At 44.1% G+C, this 22,525-nt stretch overlaps 1 protein-coding gene across 10 annotated transcripts in view; it reads right to left on the bottom strand.

The window, feature by feature from the left end:
* Positions 1 to 22,525, bottom strand: part of LOC106587766 (C-myc promoter-binding protein) — a 265,908-nt gene that overhangs the window by 180,773 nt on the left and 62,610 nt on the right. For all 10 annotated transcript variants that reach the window (XM_045709140.1, XM_045709144.1, XM_045709141.1 and 7 more), the window contains exons 3-5: positions 21,139 to 21,385; positions 17,569 to 17,638; positions 6,593 to 6,762 (exon numbers count right to left, since the gene is read on the bottom strand). In XM_045709140.1, coding sequence (XP_045565096.1) covers positions 6,593 to 6,762; positions 17,569 to 17,638; positions 21,139 to 21,385 — 487 coding nt within the window. The remainder of the gene's footprint in view (positions 1 to 6,592; positions 6,763 to 17,568; positions 17,639 to 21,138; positions 21,386 to 22,525) is intronic.

The following is a 22,525-nucleotide window of genomic DNA, read 5'->3' as shown; positions in this document are numbered from 1 at the left end:
TTATATGGTGTTTAATATGACATGTAGCCTATTCAGAGTGTTTATATGGTGTTTAATATGACATGTATCCTATTCAGAGTGTTTATATGGTGTTTAATATGACATGTATCCTATTCAGAGTGTTTATATGGTGTTTAATATGACATGTAGCCTATTCAGAGTGTTTATATGGTGTTTAATATGACATGTATCCTATTCAGAGTGTTTATATACTTTTTAATATGACATGTAGCCTATTCAGAGTGTTAATATACTGTTTAATATGACATGTAGCCTATTCAGAGTGTTTATATGGTGTTTAATATGACATGTAGCCTATTCAGAGTGTTTATATGGTGTTTAATATGACATGTATCCTATTCAGAGTGTTTATATGCTGTTTAATATGACATGTATCCTATTCAGAGTGTTTATATACTGTTTAATATGACATGTATCCTATTCAGAGTGTTTATATGCTGTTTAATATGACATGTATCCTATTCAGAGTGTTTATATACTGTTTAATATGACATGTATCCTATTCAGAGTGTTTATATGTTGTTTAACATGTATCCTATTCAGAGTGTTTATATGGTGTTTAATATGACATGTAGTCTATTCAGAGTGTTTATATGCTGTTTAATATGACATGTATCCTATTCAGAGTGTTTATATGGTGTTTAATATGACATGTAGCCTATTCAGAGTGTTTATATGGTGTTTAATATGACATGTATCCTATTCAGAGTGTTTATATGTTGTTTAACATGTATCCTATTCAGAGTGTTTATATGGTGTTTAATATGACATGTAACCTATTCAGAGTGTTTATATGCTGTTTAATATGACATGTAACCTATTCAGAGTGTTTATATGCTGTTTAATATGACATGTAGTCTATTCAGAGTGTTTATATACTGTTTAATATGACATGTAACCTATTCAGAGTGTTTATATGCTGTTTAATATGACATGTAGCCTATTCAGAGTGTTTATATGCTGTTTAATATGACATGTATCCTATTCAGAGTGTTTATATGTTGTTTAACATGTATCCTATTCAGAGTGTTTATATGGTGTTTAATATGACATGTAGTCTATTCAGAGTGTTTATATGGTGTTTAATATGACATGTATCCTATTCAGAGTGTTTATATGGTGTTTAATATGACATGTAGCCTATTCAGAGTGTGTATATGCTGTTTAATATGACATGTATCCTATTCAGAGTGTTTATATGGTGTTTAATATGACATGTAGCCTATTCAGAGTGTGTATATGCTGTTTAATATGACATGTATCCTATTCAGAGTGTTTATATGCTGTTTAATATGACATGCAGCCTATTTGAAATGATGAGCGCTTCTCAGTCACCTTTTCATGTTGTTTATTAAAATATATTTCATTCAAATCATATGGTTTGGTTTCAATACTTCAAAACTAAACGGTAGGCCCAGGTAGTCACAACAATAGATGGGTGTTGGTTAAATGGTAGGTCCAGGTAGTCACAACAATAGATGGGTGTTGGTTAAATGGTAGGTCCAGGTAGTCACAACAATAGATGGGTGTTGGTTAAATGGTAGGTCCAGGTAGTCACAACAATAGATGGGTGTTGGTTAAATGGTAGGTCCAGGTAGTCACAACAATAGATGGGTGTTGGTTAAATGGTAGGTCCAGGTAGTCACAACAATAGATGGGTGTTGGTTAAATGGTGATTATAATGAATGGAGGGAATTTGGAGCAGCTAGATTTTTTTCTTCCTGTGAGCGAGGAGCGGTTTTTAGCAGAGCGGTTGGAAAGGCACCATAATATATGCACCATAATCAACCATTAACCATCGTGCTTCTCAGTGAAACTTCAATAAGAATCAGGGTTTTCTCCGGATCAAAAAGGGACTTCGGTGGTGGGCGTGGCCTGGGGCTTGGCAAGGAGCCCTCTTTGGACTTAAGAGGCCCGCCCAATCATTTTCTATGCAGAAAAATCCCTGAACATTTAAAAAGCAATAAATATATCTGACCTTGTACCAGCTAGGTTACCCTCCCTCTGTCTTTACCCTCTCTGTCTATACCTGACCTTGTACCAGCTCTCTGTGTTTTTACCTTCTCTCTCTACACATTGTAAATCTAGCATAATCCTAGAGACAAACACAGAGCAGTTTGATTCCTGGAAACCCAGTATTATGCTCGTAGAGACAGATCACATAACATCATAATATACAGTCTGGATCACAGCCAAAAGGCTTTTCTGATCTCCTACTGTATTTAGGTCATTTACTAACTGTTCCCAGAAAGGGGTATAGTCTAGTACAGAACAGCCTTCAGTCAGGGGGTATAGTCTAGTACAGAACAGCCTTCAGTCAGGGGGTATAGTCTAGTACAGAACAGCCTTCAGTCAGGGGGTATAGTCTAGTATAGAACAGCCTTCAGTCAGGGGGTATAGTCTAGTACAGAACAACCTTCAGTCAGGGGGTATAGTCTAGTACAGAACAGCCTTCAGTCAGGGGGTATAGTCTAGTATAGAACAGCCTTCAGTCAGGGGGTATAGTCTAGTACAGAACAGCCTTCAGTCAGGGGGTATAGTCTAGTATAGAACAGCCTTCAGTCAGGGGGTATAGTCTAGTATAGAACAGCCTTCAGTCAGGGGGGATAGTCTAGTACAGAACAGCCTTCAGTCAGGGGGTATAGTCTAGTACAGAACAACCTTCAGTCAGGGGGTATAGTCTAGTATAGAACAGCCTTCAGTCAGGGGGTATAGTCTAGTACAGAACAGCCTTCAGTCAGGGGGTATAGTCTAGTACAGAACAGCCTTCAGTCAGGGGGTATAGTCTAGTATAGAACAGCCTTCAGTCAGGGGGTATAGTCTAGTACAGAACAGCCTTCAGTCAGGGGGTATAGTCTAGTATAGAACAGCCTTCAGTCAGGGGGTATAGTCTAGTACAGAACAACCTTCAGTCAGGGGGTATAGTCTAGTATAGAACAGCCTTCAGTCAGGGGGTATAGTCTAGTATAGAACAGCCTTCAGTCAGGGGGTATAGTCTAGTATAGAACAGCCTTCAGTCAGGGGGTATAGTCTAGTACAGAACAGCCTTCAGTCAGGGGGTATAGTCTAGTATAGAACAGCCTTCAGTCAGGGGGTATAGTCTAGTACAGAACAGCCTTCAGTCAGGGGGTATAGTCTAGTACAGAACAGCCTTCAGTCAGGGGGTATAGTCTAGTACAGAACAGCCTTCAGTCAGGGGGTATAGTCTAGTATAGAACAGCCTTCAGTCAGGGGGTATAGTCTAGTACAGAACAGCCTTCAGTCAGGGGGTATAGTCTAGTATAGAACAGCCTTCAGTCAGGGGGTATAGTCTAGTATAGAACAGCCTTCAGTCAGGGGGTATAGTCTAGTACAGAACAACCTTCAGTCAGGGGGTATAGTCTAGTATAGAACAGTCTTCAGTCAGGGGGTATAGTCTAGTACAGAACAGCCTTCAGTCAGGGGGTATAGTCTAGTACAGAACAGCCTTCAGTCAGGGGGTATAGTCTAGTACAGAACAGCCTTCAGTCAGGGGGTATAGTCTAGTACAGAACAGCCTTCAGTCAGGGGGTATAGTCTAGTATAGAACAGCCTTCAGTCAGGGGTATAGTCTAGTACAGAACAGCCTTCAGTCAGGGGGTATAGTCTAGTACAGAACAGTCTTCAGTCAGGGGGTATAGTCTAGTACAGAACAGCCTTCAGTCAGGGGGTATAGTCTAGTACAGAACAGCCTTCAGTCAGGGGGTATAGTCTAGTATAGAACAGCCTTCAGTCAGGGGGTATAGTCTAGTACAGAACAGCCTTCAGTCAGGGGGTATAGTCTAGTACAGAACAGCCTTCAGTCAGGGGGTATAGTCTAGTACAGAACAGCCTTCAGTCAGGGGGTATAGTCTAGTACAGAACAGCCTTCAGTCAGGGGGTATAGTCTAGTATAGAACAGCCTTCAGTCAGGGGGTATAGTCTAGTACAGAACAACCTTCAGTCAGGGGGTATAGTCTAGTATAGAACAGCCTTCAGTCAGGGGGTATAGTCTAGTATAGAACAGCCTTCAGTCAGGGGGTATAGTCTAGTACAGAACAGCCTTCAGTCAGGGGGTATAGTCTAGTACAGAACAGCCTTCAGTCAGGGGGTGTGTACTGCCTGTGTGGACAGAATGCACTGTCCTGTATGCTGTAAAGTGTTCATACTTTGTGTTAGTAAATGTCTGGGTCAGCGGCTGACATGCTCAGTTTAAAGGGAAGCCTGGTCTGTGAGCAGAATGAGAAGCAGGACACCAGGACCTCCTGACTGTCTCTATGACCTTGGCCAGGAAAACACAGCTCACCTACACACACACACACACACACACACACACACACACACACACACACACACACACACACACACACACACACACACACACACACACACACACACACACACGGTTGGGTCAGCCAAGAGACAGACAGAACCAAACAGAGTGGTTGCATGTCGGCTGTCGTTTTGACCCCTGGTCGTTTTAAGCCCGGGCGCTACCGTAGCTATCCTGGGTTCAGGTCATATTCGTTTTATTCAGACCTGGGTTCAGGTCCTATTAGTTTAATTCAGACCTGGGTTCAGGTCCTATTAGTTTTATTCAGACCTGGGTTTCACCACATAGCTCCACTTTCAGACCCCAGAGACGGGGTTGTATTTTAGCTAGTATTCAATAGGTCCACTAAGCCTAGGCAAGCTCAATCAAGCTACTAGCTAGCTGTTACCCCGCTGCCTCTCACTGTGGTGTTTACAGATAAGCTAGCTAGCTACTAGCTAGCTGTTACCCTGCTGCCTGTCACTGTGGTGTTTACAGATAAGCTAGCTAGCTACTAGCTAGCTGTTACCCCGCTGCCTGTCACTGTGGTGTTTACAGATAAGCTAGCTACTAGCTAGCTGTTACCCCGCTGCCTGTCACTGTGGTGTTTACAGATAAGCTAGCTAGCTACTAGCTAGCTGTTACCTTGCTGCCTGTCACTGTGGTGTTTACAGATAAGCTAGCTAGCTACTAGCTGTTACCTTGCTGCCTGTCACTGTGGTGTTTACAGATAAGCTAGCTAGCTACTAGCTAGCTGTTACCTTGCTGCCTGTCACTGTGGTGTTTACAGATATGCTAGCTAGCTACTAGCTAGCTGTTACCCCGCTGCCTGTCACTGTGGTGTTTGCAGATAAGCTAGCTAGCTACTAGCTGTTACCTTGCTGCCTGTCACTGTGGTGTTTACAGATATGCTAGCTAGCTATTAGCTAGCTGTTACCTTGCTGCCTGTCACTGTGGTGTTTCTCCTTTGTGGTTACTCTTTGAAGCCAAGATCCAGCTGTGACTGCCTATCTATTTCTGGTTGTATCTGTTCCATTTCATTCTTGTGTGTGTGTGTGTGTGTGTGTGTGTGTGTGTGTGTGTGTGTGTGTGTGTGACCCACTTTCACTGCTGGCGAGTGCTGTGCGTCACCGTGGTTTCCTGGTGCCCCAGTATGGGTAATGTTTTGGCTGAGGCCTCCTCAGCTGTTGTTGTGTGTTAATGTGTCAATGTCTGCCACAAGAGGTAGACAAGCCACCAGAGGTCTCATCACAGTCTCCAAGTCCAGAACATGGGAGGCGCACAGTACTACGTAGAGCCATGACTACATGGAACTCTATTCCACATCAGGTAACTGATGCAAGAAGTAGAATCAAATAAATAAATAAAACAGATAAAATAAGACCTTATGGAACAGCGGGGACTGTGAAGAGACACAGTCCCAGTGGTTAATTACTATTGTAATTAACCCCTAAATTAACCACACACACACACACACACACACACGCACACGCACACGCACGCACGCACACACACACACGCTAGCACACGTACAGTGTAATATTATTGTATGGTGGTATTACACACACCATATCTTTAGTTTTATGTGTGATGTAAGTGCTTTAATGTGTTTAGACCACAGGAAGAGTATCTGCTGCCTTGGCAGGAACTAATGGGGATCCATAATAAACCCCAGGAAGAGTATCTGCTGCCTTGGCAGGAACTAATGGGGATCCATAATAAACCCCAGGAAGAGTATCTGCTGCCTTGGCAGGAACTAATGGGGATCCATAGTAAATACAATGCGTAGGTGTGTGTGTGTGTCAGTGTGTGTGTGTGTTCGGTGGGATAACATTCCTTGGAGGTTAGCTGCATGTGTGTATGTAGGAGGTATAAGTGTTCCCGGAGGTGTGGATGTGTGTCCACGTGTGTGAGAGTGTGTGTATGTGTGTCCACGTGTGTGAGAGTGTGTGTATGTGTGTCCACGTGTGTGAGAGTGTGTGTATGTGTGTCCACGTGTGTGAGAGTGTGTGTATGTGTGTCCACGTGTGTGAGAGTGTGTGTGTGTGCGTGTTTGTTTGTTAAGATAACATTCCTTGGACCTACTGCGTGCATGTGGACGGGTGTGCATGGTGGAATAACCATTCTCGAAAGGTTAGGTGTGTGTGGTGTGTGTGTGTGTGTGTGTGTGTGTGTGTGTGTGTGTGTGTGTGTGTGTGTGTGTGTGTGTGTGTGTGTGTGTGCATGCCTGCCTGCCTGCATGAACGCTCATGTGTGTGTTACCTTCTCTCCAGAGGATCCGGTCAGTACGAAGGTGGAGAAGACAGGCAGGGAGTATTTGGTCTGGGCCGGCCAGGCCTCGATGGTGGCCCCCATGGGCAGACAGAACAGAGACACGGACTCAGGCAGGGGGAAAGACTCATAGTCCTCCTCAGGATACCTGCTAAACAGACCTGGAGGGAGGGAGGGAGGGAGTGGGGGAGGGAGGGGGAGAGAAGGAGAGGGGGAGGGAGAGAGAGAGGGGGAAGGAATGAAGAAGAGGACACGGAAGGAGGGGAGAGGGAGAGGAAAGGAATGAAGGAGAGGGGACGGAAGGAGGGGAAAGGGAGAGGGAGGGAAGGACAGGGAGAGAGAGAGATAACTCAATAAAGGAGATCACACCTCAATAAAATGGGGGTTAATGTAGAATGTTTCTATTGTAATTAACCACTAAACAGCTATGGGTTCATGTAGAATGTTTCTATTGTAATTAACCACTAAACAGCTATGGATTAATGTAGAATGTTTCTATTGTGATTAATCACTAAACAGCTATGGGTTAATGTAGAATGTTTCTATTGTGATTAATCACTAAACAGCTATGGGTTAATGTAGAATGTTTCTATTGTGATTAACCACTAAACAGCTATGGGTTAATGTAGAATGTTTCTATTGTAATTAACCACTAAACAGCTATGGGTTAATGTAGAATGTTTCTATTGTGATTAACTGCTAAACAGCTATTTATTTATTTATTTCACCTTTATTTAACCAGGTAGGCTAGTTGAGAACAAGTTCTCATTTGCAACTGCGACCTGGCCAAGATAAAGCGTAGCAATTCGACACATACAACAACACAGAGTTACACATGGAATAAACAAAACATACAGTCAATAATACAGTACAACAAAAGAAAATAAAACGTCTATATACAGTGAGTGCAAATGAGGTAAGTTAAGACAATAAATAGGCCATGGTGGCGAAGTAATTACAATATAGCAATTAAACACTGGAATGGTAGATGTGCAGAAGATGAATGTGCAAGTAGAGATACTGGGGTGCAAAGGAGCAAGATAAATAAATAAATACAGTATGGGGATGAGGTAGATAGATGGGCTGTTTACAGATGGGCTATGTACAGGTGCAGTGATCTGTGAGCTGCTCTGACAGCTGGTGCTTAAAGCTAGTGAGGGAGATATGAGTCTCCAGTTTCAGAGATTTTTGCAGTTCGTTCCAGTCATTGGCAGCAGAGAACTGGAAGGAAAGACGACCAAAGGAGGAATTGGCTTTGGGGGTGACCAGTGAGATATACCTGCTGGAGCGCATGCTACGAGTGGGTGCTGCTATGGTGACCAGAGAGCTGAGATAAGGTGGGGCTTTACCTAGCAGAGTCTTGTAGATAACCAGTAGCCAGTGGGTTTGGCGACGAGTATGAAGCGAGGGCCAACCAACGAGAGCGTACAGGTCGCAATGGTGGGTAGTGTATGGGGCTTTGGTGACAAAACGGATGGCACTGTGATAGACTGCATCCAGTTTGTTGAGTAGAGTGATGGAGGCTATTTTATAGATGACATCACCGAAGTCGAGGATCGGTAGGATGGTCAGTTTTAACGAGGGTATGTTTGGCAGCATGAGTGAAGGATGCTTTGTTGCGATATAGGAAACCGATTCTAGATTTAATTTTGGATTGGAGATGCTTAACGTGAGCCTGGAAGGAGAGTTTACAGTCTAACCAGACACCCAGGTATTTGTAGTTGTTCACATATTCTAAGTCAGAGCCGTCCAGAGTAGTGATGCTGTACGGGCGAGCAGGTGCGGGCAGTGATCGATTGAATAGCATGCATTTAGTTTTACCTGCGTTTAAGAGCAGTTGGAGGCCGTGGAAGGAGAGTTGTATGGCATTGAAGCTCGTCTGGAGGTTAGTTAACACAGTGTCCAAAGAAGGGCCAGAAGTATACAGAATGGTGTCGTCTGCTTAGAGGTGGATCAGAGAATCACCAGCAGCAAGAGCGACATCATTGATGTATACAGAGAAGAGAGTCGGCCCGAGAATTGAACCCTGTGGCACCCCCATAGAGACTGCCAGAGGTCCGGACAACAGGCCCTCCGATTTGACACACTGAACTCTATCAGAGAAGTAGTTCGTAAACCAGGCGAGGCAATCATTTGAGAAACCAAGGCTGTCGAGTCTGCCGATAAGAATGTGGTGATTGACAGAGTCGAAAGCCTTGGCCAGGTCGATGAATACGGCTGTACAGTAATGTCTCTTATTGATGGCGGTTATGATGTCGTTTAGGACCTTGAGCGTGGCTGAGGTGCACCCATGACCAGCTCTGAAACCAGATTGCATAGCGGAGAAGGTACGGTGGGATTCTAAATGGTCGGTAATCTGTTTGTTAACTTGGCTTTCGAAGACCTTAGAAAGACAGGGTAGGATAGATATAGGTCTGTAGCAGTTTGGGTCTAGAGTGTCACCCCCTTTGAAGAGGGGGATGACCGCGGCAGCTTTCCAATCTTTGGGAATCTCAGACGATACGAAAGAGAGGTTGAACAGGCTAGTAATAGGGGTTGCAACAATTTCGGCAGATTATTTTAGAAAGACAGGGTCCAGATTGTCTAGCCCTGCTGATTTGTAGGGGGCCAGATTTTGCAGCTCTTTCAGAACATCAGCTGACTGGATTTGGGTGAAGGAGAAATGGTGGGGGCTTTGGCGGGTTGCTGTGGAGGGTGCCGGACAGTTGACCGGGGTAGGGGTAGCCAGGTGGAAAGCATGGCCAGCCGTAGAGAAATGCTTATTGAAATTCTCAATTATAGTGGATTTATCGGTGGTAACAGTGTTTCCTAGCCTCAGAGCAGTGGGCAGCTGGGAGGAGGTGCTCTTATTCTCCGTGGACTTTACAGTGTCCCAGAACTTTTTTGAGTTAGTACTACAGGATGCAAATTTCTGTTTGAAAAAGCTAGCCTTAGGTTTTCTAACTGCCTGTGTATATTTGTTCCTAACTTCCCTGAAAAGTTGCATATCACGGGGGCTATTCCATGCTAATGCAGAACGCCACAGGATGTTTTTGTGCTGGTCAAGGGCAGACAGGTCTGGAGTGAACCAAGGACTATATCTATTCCTAGTTCTAAATTGTTTGAGTGGGGCATGCTTATTTAAGATGGTGAGGAAGGCACTTTTAAAGAATAGCCAGGCATCATCTACTGACGGGATAAGGTCAGTGTTATTCCAGGATACACCTGCCAGGTCGATTAGAAAGGCCTACTCGCAGAAGTGTTTTAGGGAGCGTTTGACAGTGATGAGGGGTGGTCGTTTGGTCGCAGACCCATTACGGATGCAGGCAATGAGGCAGTGATCACTGAGATCTTGATTGAAAACAGCAGAGGTGTATTTGGAGGGTGAGTTAGTTAGGATGACATCTATGAGGGTGCCCGTGTTTACGGATTTGGGGTTGTACCTGGTAGGTTCATTGATAATTTGTGTGAGATTGAAGGCATCAAGCTTAGATTGTAGGATGGCTGGGGTGTTAAGCATGTCCCAGTTTAGGTCACCTAATAGCACGAGCTCAGAAGATAGATGGGGGGCAATCAATTCACATATGGTATCGAGGGCACAGCTGGGGGCAGAAGGAGGTCTATAGCAAGCGGCAACAGTGAGAGACTTGTTTCTGGAAAGGTGAAATTTTAGAAGTAGAAGCTCGAATTGTTTGGGTACAGACTTGGATAGTAATACAGAACTCTGCAGGCTATCTTTGCAGTAGATTGCAACACCGCCCCCTTTGGCAGTTCTATCTTGGCAGAAAATGTTATAGTTAGCAATGGAGATTTCAGGGTTTTTGGTGGTTTTCCTAAGCCAGGATTCAGACATGGCTAAGACATCCGGGTTGGCAGAGTGTGCTTAAGCAGTGAGTAAAACAAACTTATGGAGTAGGCTTCTAATGTTAACATGCATGAAACCAAGGCTTTTACGGTTATAGAAGTCAACAAATGAGAGCACCTGGGGAGTGGGAGTGGAGCTAGGCACTGCAGGGCCTGGATTAACCCCCACATCACCAGAGGAACAGAGGAGAAGTAGGATAAGGCTACGGCTAAAGGCTATACGAACTGGCCGTTTGGCACGTTCGGAACAGAGAGTAAAAGGAGCAGGTTTCTGGGCACGATAGCATAGATTCAAGGCATAGTGTACAGACAAAGGTAAGGTAGGATGAGAGTACATTGGAGGTAAACCTAGGCGTTGAGTAATGATGAGAGAGATATAGTCTCTAGAGACGTTTAACCTCTCTAGGGTATGTGGGACGAAATCGTCCCACCTAGTCAACAGCCAGTGGAATCAAGTGGCGCGATATTCAAATACCTTAAAAATGCTATTACTTCAATTTGTCAAACATATGACTATTTTACACCATTTTAAAGACAAGACGCTCCTTTATCTAACCTCATTGTCCGATTTCAAAAAGGCTTTACAACGAAAGCAAAACATTAGATTATGTCAGGAGAGTACCCAGCCAGAAATAATCACACACCCATTTTTCAAGCTAGCATATAATGTCACAAAAACCAAAAACACAGCTAAATGCAGCACTAACCTTTGATGATCTTCATCAGAGGACACTCCTAGGACATTATGTTATACAATACATGCATGTTTTGTTCAATCAAGTTCATATTTATATCGAAAACTTCCGGTGAATTTACTAAATGACTCACGATAAACGTTCACAAAAAACATAACAATTATTTTAAGAATTATAGATACAGAACTCCTTTATGCAATCGCGGTGTCAGATTTTAAAATAGCTTTTCGGCAAAAGCACATTTTGCAATATTCTGAGTAGATAGCTCGCCATCACGGGCTAGCTAATTTGACACCCACCAAGTTTGGCGTTCACTAAACTCAGAATTACTATAAGAAAAATTGGATTACCTTTGCTGTTCTTCGTCAGAATGCACTCCCATGACTTCTACTTCATCCACAAATGTTGTTTTGGTTCAAAATCATCCATAGTTATGTTCAAATATCCTCTGTTTTGTTCTTGCGTTCAAGACACTATCCGAACGGTGACGCGCGGACGCATGTCGTGACAAAAAAATTCTAAATATTCCATTACCGTACCTCGAAGCATGTCAAACGCTGTTTAAAATCCATTTTTATGCGATTTTTCTCGTAAAATAGCGATAATATTCCGACCGGGAGACGTCTTTTTCGTTCAAAGACTGAAAATGTCAAATGGACTCTTCACGTGCACGCTATTCAAATGCGCTACTGTTTTTCAGCCAGAGACTGCAAAGTCATCATTCAACGTTCTGGCGCCTTCTGAGAGCCTATGGGAGCCTTAGGAAGTGTCACGTTACAGCAGAGATCCTCTGTTTTCAATAAAGAGGGTATAGAAGGCCAAGAAATGGTCAGAGAGGGTACTTCCTGTACCGAATCTTCTCAGGTTTTGGCCTGCCATATGAGTTCTGTTATACTCACAGACACCATTCAAACAGTTTTAGAAACTTTAGGGTGTTTTCTATCCAAATCAAACAATTATATGCATATTCTAGTTTCTGGGCAGTAGTAATAACCAGATTAAATCGGGTACGTTTTTTATCCGGATGTGAAAATACTGCCCCCTACCCTAGAGAGGTTAAACCAGGTGATGTCATCGCATATGTAGGAGGTGGAACAACATGGTTGGTTAAGGCATATTGAGCAGGGCTAGAGGCTCTACAGTGAAATAAGACAGTAATCACTAACCAGGACAGTAATGGACGAGGCATATTGATATTAGAGAGAGGCCTGCGTAGCCAAGTGAACATCTGTGTCCAGTGATTGGTTGGGCTGACTGGGGACACGGCGATTCAGACAGTTAGCAGGCCGGTGCTAACAAGCTAACAGTTAGTAGGCCGGGGCTAAACAAGCTAGCAATTAGCAGCCCGGGGCTGGAAAGCTAGCAGTTAGCAGACCGGGTTAGCAAGCAAGCAGTTGGCAGACCGGGGCAGTCAAGCTAGCAGTTAGCAGACCGGGGCTAGCAAGTTAGCCTTTGGGGGACGTCGCGATGGGGGTAAGTCTGTTTTGCCTCTTCGTGCGGTGACATCGATAGACCAGTCGTGGAATTAGTAGGGTTCAAGTAGCTCTAGATAGCTAGCAGGCCGGTTAGCAGAATGGGCCTTCAGCGGACGTCGCGCCTGAGGGGCCTGTTGGAATCCTCGGGCAGATTATGTCGGTATTCCAGTCGTAGAGGATCGGCGGGGTTCCGTGCCCCGTACCGGCAGTAGAAGGGGTCCGGATATTGTAGCCCAGGAGTGGGCTTCGGTGGTAGCACAGGAGCCCTGGCCGGGCTATCTTCAGGCTAATTGGTGCTTGCTCCGGGATGGATAAGCTAGCCAGGAGTAGTCACCTGGGATTGTGGTTAGCTAGTTGCGAAGATCCAGATGAAAATGTTCAGAGTTTGCGGTAGGAATCCAAGGATATGGGGGAAAAAATATATAAAATAATAATAGGTCCGTTATGCTCTGGTTTGAGTCACGTTGTTCGAACTGGCGAGAGGTTAGCTGATGACCGCTAGCAATGGTTTGCTGACTGATAGCTGGTAGGTAGTTAGCTGGCTAGCTTCAGTTGAGGGATTCCAGATCCGAAGTAAATAGAAATACTTTAGAAAAAACATTTATAAACAGATCCACGCCACATTGGGTGAGGCGGGTTGCAGGAGAGTATTTAGAAGTTGAGATATTTTTAAAAGATATGCGAAGAAAAAGATGTAAAAAGATATATACAAGGGATACGACAGGACAAAGACGTCTGACTGCTACGCCATCTTGGAAAGCATCAGATTAATGGGTTAATGTAGAATGTTTCTATTGTAATTAACCACTAAACAGCTATGGGTTAATGTAGAATGTTTCTATTGTAATGAACCACTAAACAGCTATGAGTTAATATAGAATGTTTCTATTGTAATGAACCACTAAACAGCTATGGGTTAATATAGAATGTTTCTATTGTAATGAACCACTAAACAGCTATTGGTTAATATAGAATGTTTCTATTGTGATTAATCACTAAACAGCTATGGGTTAATATAGAATGTTTCTATTGTAATGAACCACTAAACAGCTATGGGTTAATATAGAATGTTTCTATTGTAATTAATCACTAAACAGCTATGGGTTAATGTAGAATGTTTCTATTGTAATGAACCACTAAACAGCTATGGGTTAATGTAGAATGTTTCTATTGTAATGAACCACTAAACAGCTATGGGTTAATGTAGAATGTTTCTATTGTAATTAACCACTAAACAGCTATGGGTTAATGTAGAATGTTTCTATTGTAATGAACCACTAAACAGCTATGGGTTAATATAGAATGTTTCTATTGTAATTAATCACTAAACAGCTATGGGTATAATGTAGAACGTTTATTTTGTAATGAACCACTAAACAGCTATGGGTTAATATAGAATGTTTCTATTGTAATGAACCACTAAACAGCTATGGGTTAATGTAGAATGTTTCTATTGTAATGAACCACTAAACAGCTATGGGTTAATATAGAATGTTTCTATTGTAATTAATCACTAAACAGCTATGGGTTAATATAGAATGTTTCTATTGTAATGAACCACTAAACAGCTATGGGTTAATATAGAATGTTTCTATTGTAATTAATCACTAAACAGCTATGGGTTAATGTAGAATGTTTCTATTGTAATGAACCACTAAACAGCTATGGGTTAATGTAGAATGTTTCTATTGTAATGAACCACTAAACAGCTATGGGTTAATGTAGAATGTTTCTATTGTAATTAACCACTAAACAGCTATGGGTTAATGTAGAATGTTTCTATTGTAATGAACCACTAAACAGCTATGGGTTAATATAGAATGTTTCTATTGTAATTAATCACTAAACAGCTATGGGTATAATGTAGAACGTTTATTTTGTAATAAACCACTAAACAGCTATGGGTTAATATAGAATGTTTCTATTGTAATGAACCACTAAACAGCTATGGGTTAATGTAGAATGTTTCTATTGTAATGAACCACTAAACAGCTATGGGTTAATATAGAATGTTTCTATTGTAATTAATCACTAAACAGCTATGGGTTAATGTAGAACGTTTATATTGTAATGAACCACTAAACAGCTATGGGTTAATGTAGAATGTTTCTATCATAATGAACCACTAAACAGCTATGGGTTAATGTAGAATGTTTCTATCATAATGAACCACTAAACAGCTATGGGTTGATAGAGGACTATCTCTCAGTTAATGTATCATGACATGATCATAATCATCATTACATGCAACACTAGGCAGTTCCTGTAGCACTAAGCAGTCGCTGACAGATAATGAAGTCTTTGTTAATTAGGCCTAGTCATTGTCCATAGACACCAATTAGCTACACTTAGGCCTAGCTCAGTAATTACACTATTATGTAGGCCAAACTCTGGGCAGTGTTTTGGACTGGTGAGCACCATGATGTCCCAAAGAAAGGGAGTCATTTTCTTACTTGGATGAAGTATCTCTTTAAGGCTCTAGGAGCGTGTATTGGAATCATTAACAGTGTTTAACCCAGAACACTGTCTGTCTCACAACACGTCTTAACAAGTCTTAACACGCCAGCAGCACATCACTGCAGACTACAGTATGTTCTCATGCACCTTACCTGGCCCACATCTCTCTCTCTCTGTGTCTCTCTCTCTCTGTGTCTCTCTCTCTCTCTCTCTCTCTGTCTCTCTCATGTCTCTCTCTCTCTGTGTCTCTCTCTCTCTCTCTGTCTCTCTCTCTCTCTCTCTCTCTGTGTGTCTCTCTCTCTCTCTCTCTCTCTCTCTCTCACACACACACACACCCTGCCTGGCCCATATCCTCTGGGATATATCGCTCTCTCTTACTGGCTCATCAGCCAACCAGGAAGAATCTCTGATACGTCAGCCAACCAGGGAAAATCTCTAATACATCAGCCAACCAGGGAAATTCTCTAATACATCAGCCAACCAGGGAGAATCTCTAATACATCAGCCAACCAGGGTGAATCTCTGATATATCAGCCAACCAGGGAGAATCTGTGATACATCAGCCAACCAGGGAGAATCTCTGATTCATCAGCCAACCAGGGAGAATCTCTGATATACCAGCCAACCAGGGAGAATCTCTGATATACCAGCCAACCAGGGAGAATCTCTGATATACCAGCCAACCAGGGAGAATCTCTGATATACCAGCCAACCAGGGAGAATCTCTGATACATTAGCCAACCAGGGAGAATCTCTGATATACCAGCCAACCAGGGAGAATCTCTGATATACCAGCCAACCAGGGAGAATCTCTGATATACAAGCCAACCAGGGAGAATCTCTGATATACCAGCCAACCAGGGAGAATCTCTGATATACCAGCCAACCAGGGAGAATCCCTCCTACCCTGCTGTAAACATCCATGACTCATCACTAGAGCATTTGCATTGAACAACCAAATAACTGTGGGGGAAAAAAGTTACAACCGTTTATCGTCACAATGAACAGTGTCGAGAAAAAACGTGTCCACATTTACTCACTCACCAGAGAGAATCCAAACCCTGTTATAAACGTGAATGACTCACCAGCCAACCAGGGAGAATCCAAACCCTGTTATAAACATGAATGACTCACCAGCCAACCAGGGAGAATCCAAACCCTGTTATAAACATGAATGACTCACCAGCCAACCAGGGAGAATCCAAACCCTGTTATAAACGTGAATGACTCACCAGCCAACCAGGGAGAATCCAAACCCTGTTATAAACATGAATGACTCACCAGCCAACCAGGGAGAATCCAAACCCTGTTATAAACATGAATGACTCACCAGCCAACCAGGGAGAATCCAAACCCTGTTATAAACATGAATGACTCAAAACCAGAGAATTAGCATAAAAATGACAAGCACCAAAAAGTACCGAAACCTTTCATCAGTCAAAATGAGCAGCTGGAGACTTTTGTCTGTGAATGTTAGATATAGAAGTATCATGTATTCTCTGGTACAACAGAGCAGGGGGTTGGAGGGAGTATCATGTATTCTCTGGTACAGCAGAGCAGGGGGTTGGAGGGAGTATCATGTATTCTCTGATACAGCAGAGCAGGGGGTTGGAGGGAGTATCATGTATTCTCTGGTACAGCAGAGCAGGGGGTTGGAGGGAGTATCATGTATTCTCTGGTACAGCAGAGCAGGGGGTTGGAGGGAGTATCATGTATTCTCTGATACAGCAGAGCAGGGGGTTGGAGGGAGTATCATGTATTCTCTGATACAGCAGAGCAGGGGGTTGGAGGAGGTATCATGTATTCTCTGGTACAGCAGAGCAGGGGGTTGGAGGGAGTATCATGTATTCTCTGGTACAGCAGAGCAGGGGGTTGGAGGGAGTATCATGTATTCTCTGATACAGCAGAGCAGGGGGTTGGAGGGAGTATCCAGAGGAACATCAGGATGCGTCCCAAATGGCCCCCTATTCCCTATGTTGTGCACTACTTTTGACCAAGACCTATAGGGAATAGGGTGCCAATTGGGACAATGAATCAGTCAAATGGAACGTCAGCCTGTCCATCAATGGGGCTCATTGTGTTTCAGATGAAAAGAACTGGCCAGAGGGACTGCCTATCACTCCCTCTGGTTAAATAAAGGTTAAATAAACACATTTTAAAAAGTCAGTGTGAAGCAGCCATACTACAGGACCTTGGACAGTGACTGGGCTCTACGGGGATAGTACTGCTCTACAGTGCCTGACCCTACCAAGAGAAATCATCACCTATATAGCAGCCCATGTAATGCTTATGGCCATTAAACGGCTAGTTGTAGTTCTTGATTGTGGCCATGTATGTATGGTATACCAGGACAAATGTCTGTTTTAAGACTGGCAATAATATCATCCTGACTGCGGAGATATTTCACCTCCTGTGTGCTGTGCAGGAGATACATGTCTTAGCTCCGGGATTTCTACAGATAAATGTCATTTCTCCTCTTCCAGGGACGTTCACTCACCTGCTTTGTAGGCTATGGTGTTGGTTTTGGCCACAGACTTCTTGTAACACAGATAGACAGAGGAACCCCACTGAAAACAGAGATGACACGTGTTGTTTGGATTTTAATTACACCACACGGTTTGGTGTCTCTGCCATTAAGGAATGAGGGGGTTTGGTGTCTCTGTCATTAAGGAATGAGGGGGTTTGGTGTCTCTGTCATTAAGGAAGGAGGGGGTTTGGTGTCTCTGTCATTAATGAAGGAGGGGGTTTGGTGTCTCTATCATTAAGGAATGAGGGGGTTTGGTGTCTCTGCCATTAAGGAATGAGGGGCTTTGGTGTCTCTGTCATTAAGGAAGGAGGGGGTTTGGTGTCTCTGCCATTAAGGAAGGAGGGGGTTTGGTGTCTCTGTCATTAAGGAAGGAGGGGGTTTGGTGTCTCTGTCATTAAGGAAGGAGGGGGGTTTGGTGTCTCTGACATTAAGGAAGGAGGGGGTTTGGTCTCTGCCATTAAGGAAGGAGGGGGGTTTGGTGTCTCTGCCATTAAGGAAGGTGGGGGTTTGGTGTCTCTGCTATTAAGGAAGGAGGGGGTTGGTGTCTCTGTCATTAAGGAAGGAGGGGGTTTGGTGTCTCTGTCATTAAGGAAGGAGGGGGTTTGGTGTCTCTGTCATTAAGGAAGGAGGGGGTTTGGTGTCTCTGTCATTAAGGAAGGAGGGGGTTTGGTGTCTCTGTCATTAAGGAAGGAGGGGGTTTGGTCTCTGCCATTAAGGAAGGAGGGGGTTTGGTGTCTCTGCCATTAAGGAAGGAGGGGGTTTGGTGTCTCTGCTATTAAGGAAGGAGGGGGTTGGTGTCTCTGTCATTAAGGAAGGAGGGGGGTTTGGTGTCTCTGTCATTAAGGAAGGAGGGGGTTTGGTGTCTCTGTCATTAAGGAATGAGGGGGTTTGGTCTCTGTCATTAAGGAAGGAGGGGGTTTGGTGTCTCTGCCATTAAGGAAGGAGGGGGTTTGGTGTCTCTGTCAGTAAGGAAGGAGGGGGTTTGGTGTCTCTGCCATTAAGAAAGGAGGGGGGTTTGGTGTCTCTGCCATTAAGGAAGGAGGGGGTTTGGTGTCTCTGCCATTAAGGAAGGAGGGGGGTTTGGTGTCTCTGTCAGTAAGGAAGGAGGGGGTTTGGTGTCTCTGTCAGTAAGGAAGGAGGGGGTTTGGTGTCTCTGCCATTAAGGAAGGAGGGGGTTTGGTGTCTCTGCCAGTAAGGAAGGAGGGGGTTTGGTGTCTCTGACATTAAGGAAGGAGGGGGTTGGTGTCTCTGTCATTAAGGAAGGAGGGGGTTTGGTGTCTCTGCCATTAAGGAAGGAGGGGGGTTTGGTGTCTCTGCCATTAAGGAATGAGGGGGTTTGGTGTCTCTGCCATTAAGGAAGGAGGGGGTTTGGTGTCTCTGCATTAAGGGAGGAGGGGGTTTGGTGTCTCTGACATTAAGGAAGGAGGGGGTTTGGTGTCTCTGCATTAAGGAAGGAGGGGGTTTGGTGTCTCTGCATTAAGGAAGGAGGGGGTTTGGTGTCTCTGTCAGTAAGGAAGGAGGGGGTTTGGTGTCTCTGCATTAAGGAAGGAGGGGGTTTGGTGTCTCTGCCATTAAGGAAGGAGGGGGGTTTGGTGTCTCTGTCATTAAGGAAGGAGGGGGTTTGGTGTCTCTGCATTAAGGAATGAGGGGGTTTGGTGTCTCTGTCATTAAGGAAGGAGGGGGTTTGGTGTCTGTCATTAAGGAATGAGGGGGTTTGGTGTCTCTGTCATTAAGGAATGAGGGGGTTTGGTGTCTCTGTCATTAAGGAAGGAGGGGGTTTGGTGTCTCTGTCATTAAGGAAGGAGGGGGTTTGGTGTCTCTGTCATTAAGGAAGGAGGGGGTTTCGTGTCTCTGTCATTAAGGAAGGAGGGGGTTTGGTGTCTATGCCATTAAGGAAGGAGGGGGTTTGGTGTCTCTGTCATTAAGGAATGAGGGGGTTTGGTGTCTCTGCATTAAGGAAGGAGGGGGTTTGGTGTCTCTGACATTAAGGAAGGAGGGGGTTTGGTGTCTCTGTCATTAAGGAAGGAGGGGGTTTGGTGTCTCTGTCATTAAGGAAGGAGGGGGTTTGGTGTCTCTGTCATTAAGGAAGGAGGGGGTTTCGTGTCTCTGTCATTAAGGAAGGAGGGGGTTTGGTGTCTATGCCATTAAGGAAGGAGGGGGTTTGGTGTCTCTGTCATTAAGGAATGAGGGGGTTTGGTGTCTCTGCATTAAGGAATGAGGGTTTGGTGTCTCTGTTACAGTCATTATTGTTTGGCTAACCCTCCTCCTGCAGGATAAGCTAACCAAGGTCTCTGGGAGCAGCAGATGAATATAATAAGGTGTGATAAAAACCTGCTGGACTAATGTTTCTGTTAACACATAACATCCATGTTATCTCTATCTCTCTCTGTTAACACATAACATCCATGTTATCTCTATCTCTCTCTCTGTTAACACATAGCATCCATGTTATCTCTACCTCTCTCTCTCTGTTAACACATAGCATCCATGTTATCTCTACCTCTCTCTCTGTTAACACATAACATCTATGTTATCTCTATCTCTCTCTGTTAACACATAACATCCATGTTATATCTATCTCTCTCTGTTAACACATAGCATCCATGTTATCTCTACCTCTCTCTCTGTTAACACATAAAATCCATGTTATCTCTACCTCTCTCTCTCTGTTAACACATAAAATCCATGTTATCTCTATCTCTCTCTGTTAACACATAGCATCCATGTTATCTCTACCTCTCTCTCTGTTAACACATAGCATCCATGTTATCTCTATCTCTCTCTCTGTTAACACATAACATCCATGTTATCTCTATCTCTCTCTGTCAACACATAGCATCCATGTTATCTCTACCTCTCTCTCTGTTAACACATAGCATCCATGTTATCTCTACCTCTCTCTCTCTGTTAACACATAGCATCCATGTTATCTCTACCTCTCTCTCTCTGTTAACACATAGCATCCATGTTATCTCTACCTCTCTCTCTGTTAACACATAACATCCATGTTATCTCTATCTCTCTCTGTTAACACATAACATCCATGTTATATCTATCTCTCTCTGTTAACACATAGCATCCATGTTATCTCTACCTCTCTCTCTGTTAACACATAACATCTATGTTATCTCTATCTCTCTCTGTTAACACATAACATCCATGTTATCTCTATCTCTCTCTGTTAACACATAGCATCCATGTTATCTCTACCTCTCTCTCTGTTAACACATAACATCCATGTTATCCCTACCTCTCTCTCTCTGTTAACACATAGCATCCATGTTATCTCTACCTCTCTCTGTTAACACATAACATCCATGTTATCTCTATCTCTCTCTGTTAACACATAACATCCATGTTATATCTATCTCTCTCTGTTAACACATAGCATCCATGTTATCTCTACCTCTCTCTCTGTTAACACATAACATCCATGTTATCTCTACCTCTCTCTCTCTGTTAACACATAGCATCCATGTTATCTCTATCTCTATCTATAACTCCATCCTCTCTCCCCCCTCCCTCCCTCCCTCATCTCACCATACTGCTGTTGAGGCTCTTGTCCACCTTGCAGAAGGTGTGTGGTGGCGTCTCTCCCTTGCCGGGGATGATGACACAGATGTCTGTGACGGCCAGGGCGGCGTAGGTCTGGCTCTCCGTGGCGCGGCGATACGTCACGTAGATCCTCTGGGAGGAGGTGGAGCTTATGTTGGCAGGGCGTCCGGAGGGCGTGGTCTGGATGATGTGGCAACCCTGCTTTAACCGCTCCTTCCACTCATACAGAACACTGGGAGGAGGAGAGGAATCTGTCATTTAGCTACGACCTTAACCCTGACCTTAACCCTGACTTTAACCCTGACCTTAACCCTGACCTCTAACCCTGACCTCTAACCCTGACCTCTAACCCTGACCTCTAACCCTGACCTCTAACCCTGACCTTAACCCTGACCTTAACCCTGACCTTAACCCTGACCTCTAACCCTGACCTCTAACCCTGACCTCTAACCCTGACCTCTAACACTGACTTCTAACCCTGACCTCTAACCCTGACCTCTAACACTGACTTCTAACCCTGACCTTAACCCTGACCTCTAACCCTGACCTCTAACACTGACTTCTAACCCTGACCTCTAACCCTGACCTCTAACACTGACTTCTAACCCTGACCTCTAACCCTGACCTCTAACCCTGACCTCTAATCTACATCTACCTACCCCAGGTCATATCTACCCCAGGTCATATCTACCCCAGGTCATAACTAACCCAGGTCATATCTACCCCAGGTCATATCTACCCCAGGTCATAACTACCCCAGGTCATAACTACCCCAGGTCATATCTACCCCAGGTCATATCTACCCCAGGTCATAACTAACCCAGGTCATAACTACCCCAGGTCATAACTACCCCAGGTCATAACTAACCCAGGTCATATCTACCCCAGTTCATAACTACCCCAGGTCATATCTACCCCAGGTCATATCTATCCCAGGTCATAACATACCCCGGCTCATAACTACCCCAGGTCATAAGTACGCCAGGTCATAACTACCCCAGGTCATATCTACCCCGGCTCATAACTACCCCAGCTCATAACTACCCCAGGTCATATCTACCCCGGCTCATAACTACCCCAGGTCATATCTACCCCGGCTCATAACTACCCCAGGTCATATCTACCCCGGGTCATAACTACCCCAGGTCATAACTACCCCAGGTCATAACTACCCTGGGTCATAACTACCCCGGGTCATAACTACCCCGGGTCATAACTACCCTGGCTCATAACTACCTTGGCTCATAACTACCCCAGGTTTGTCTACCTACCCCAGGTCATAACTACCCCAGGTCATAACTACGCCAGGTTTGTCTACCTACCCCAGGTCATAACTACCCCAGGTCATATCTACCCCAGGTCATAACTACCC

Source organism: Salmo salar, chromosome ssa26, assembly GCF_905237065.1.
Source record: "Salmo salar chromosome ssa26, Ssal_v3.1, whole genome shotgun sequence".
NCBI classification, from domain to species: Eukaryota; Metazoa; Chordata; class Actinopteri; order Salmoniformes; family Salmonidae; genus Salmo; species Salmo salar.
This window is presented reverse-complemented; position numbering and strand designations above follow the sequence as displayed.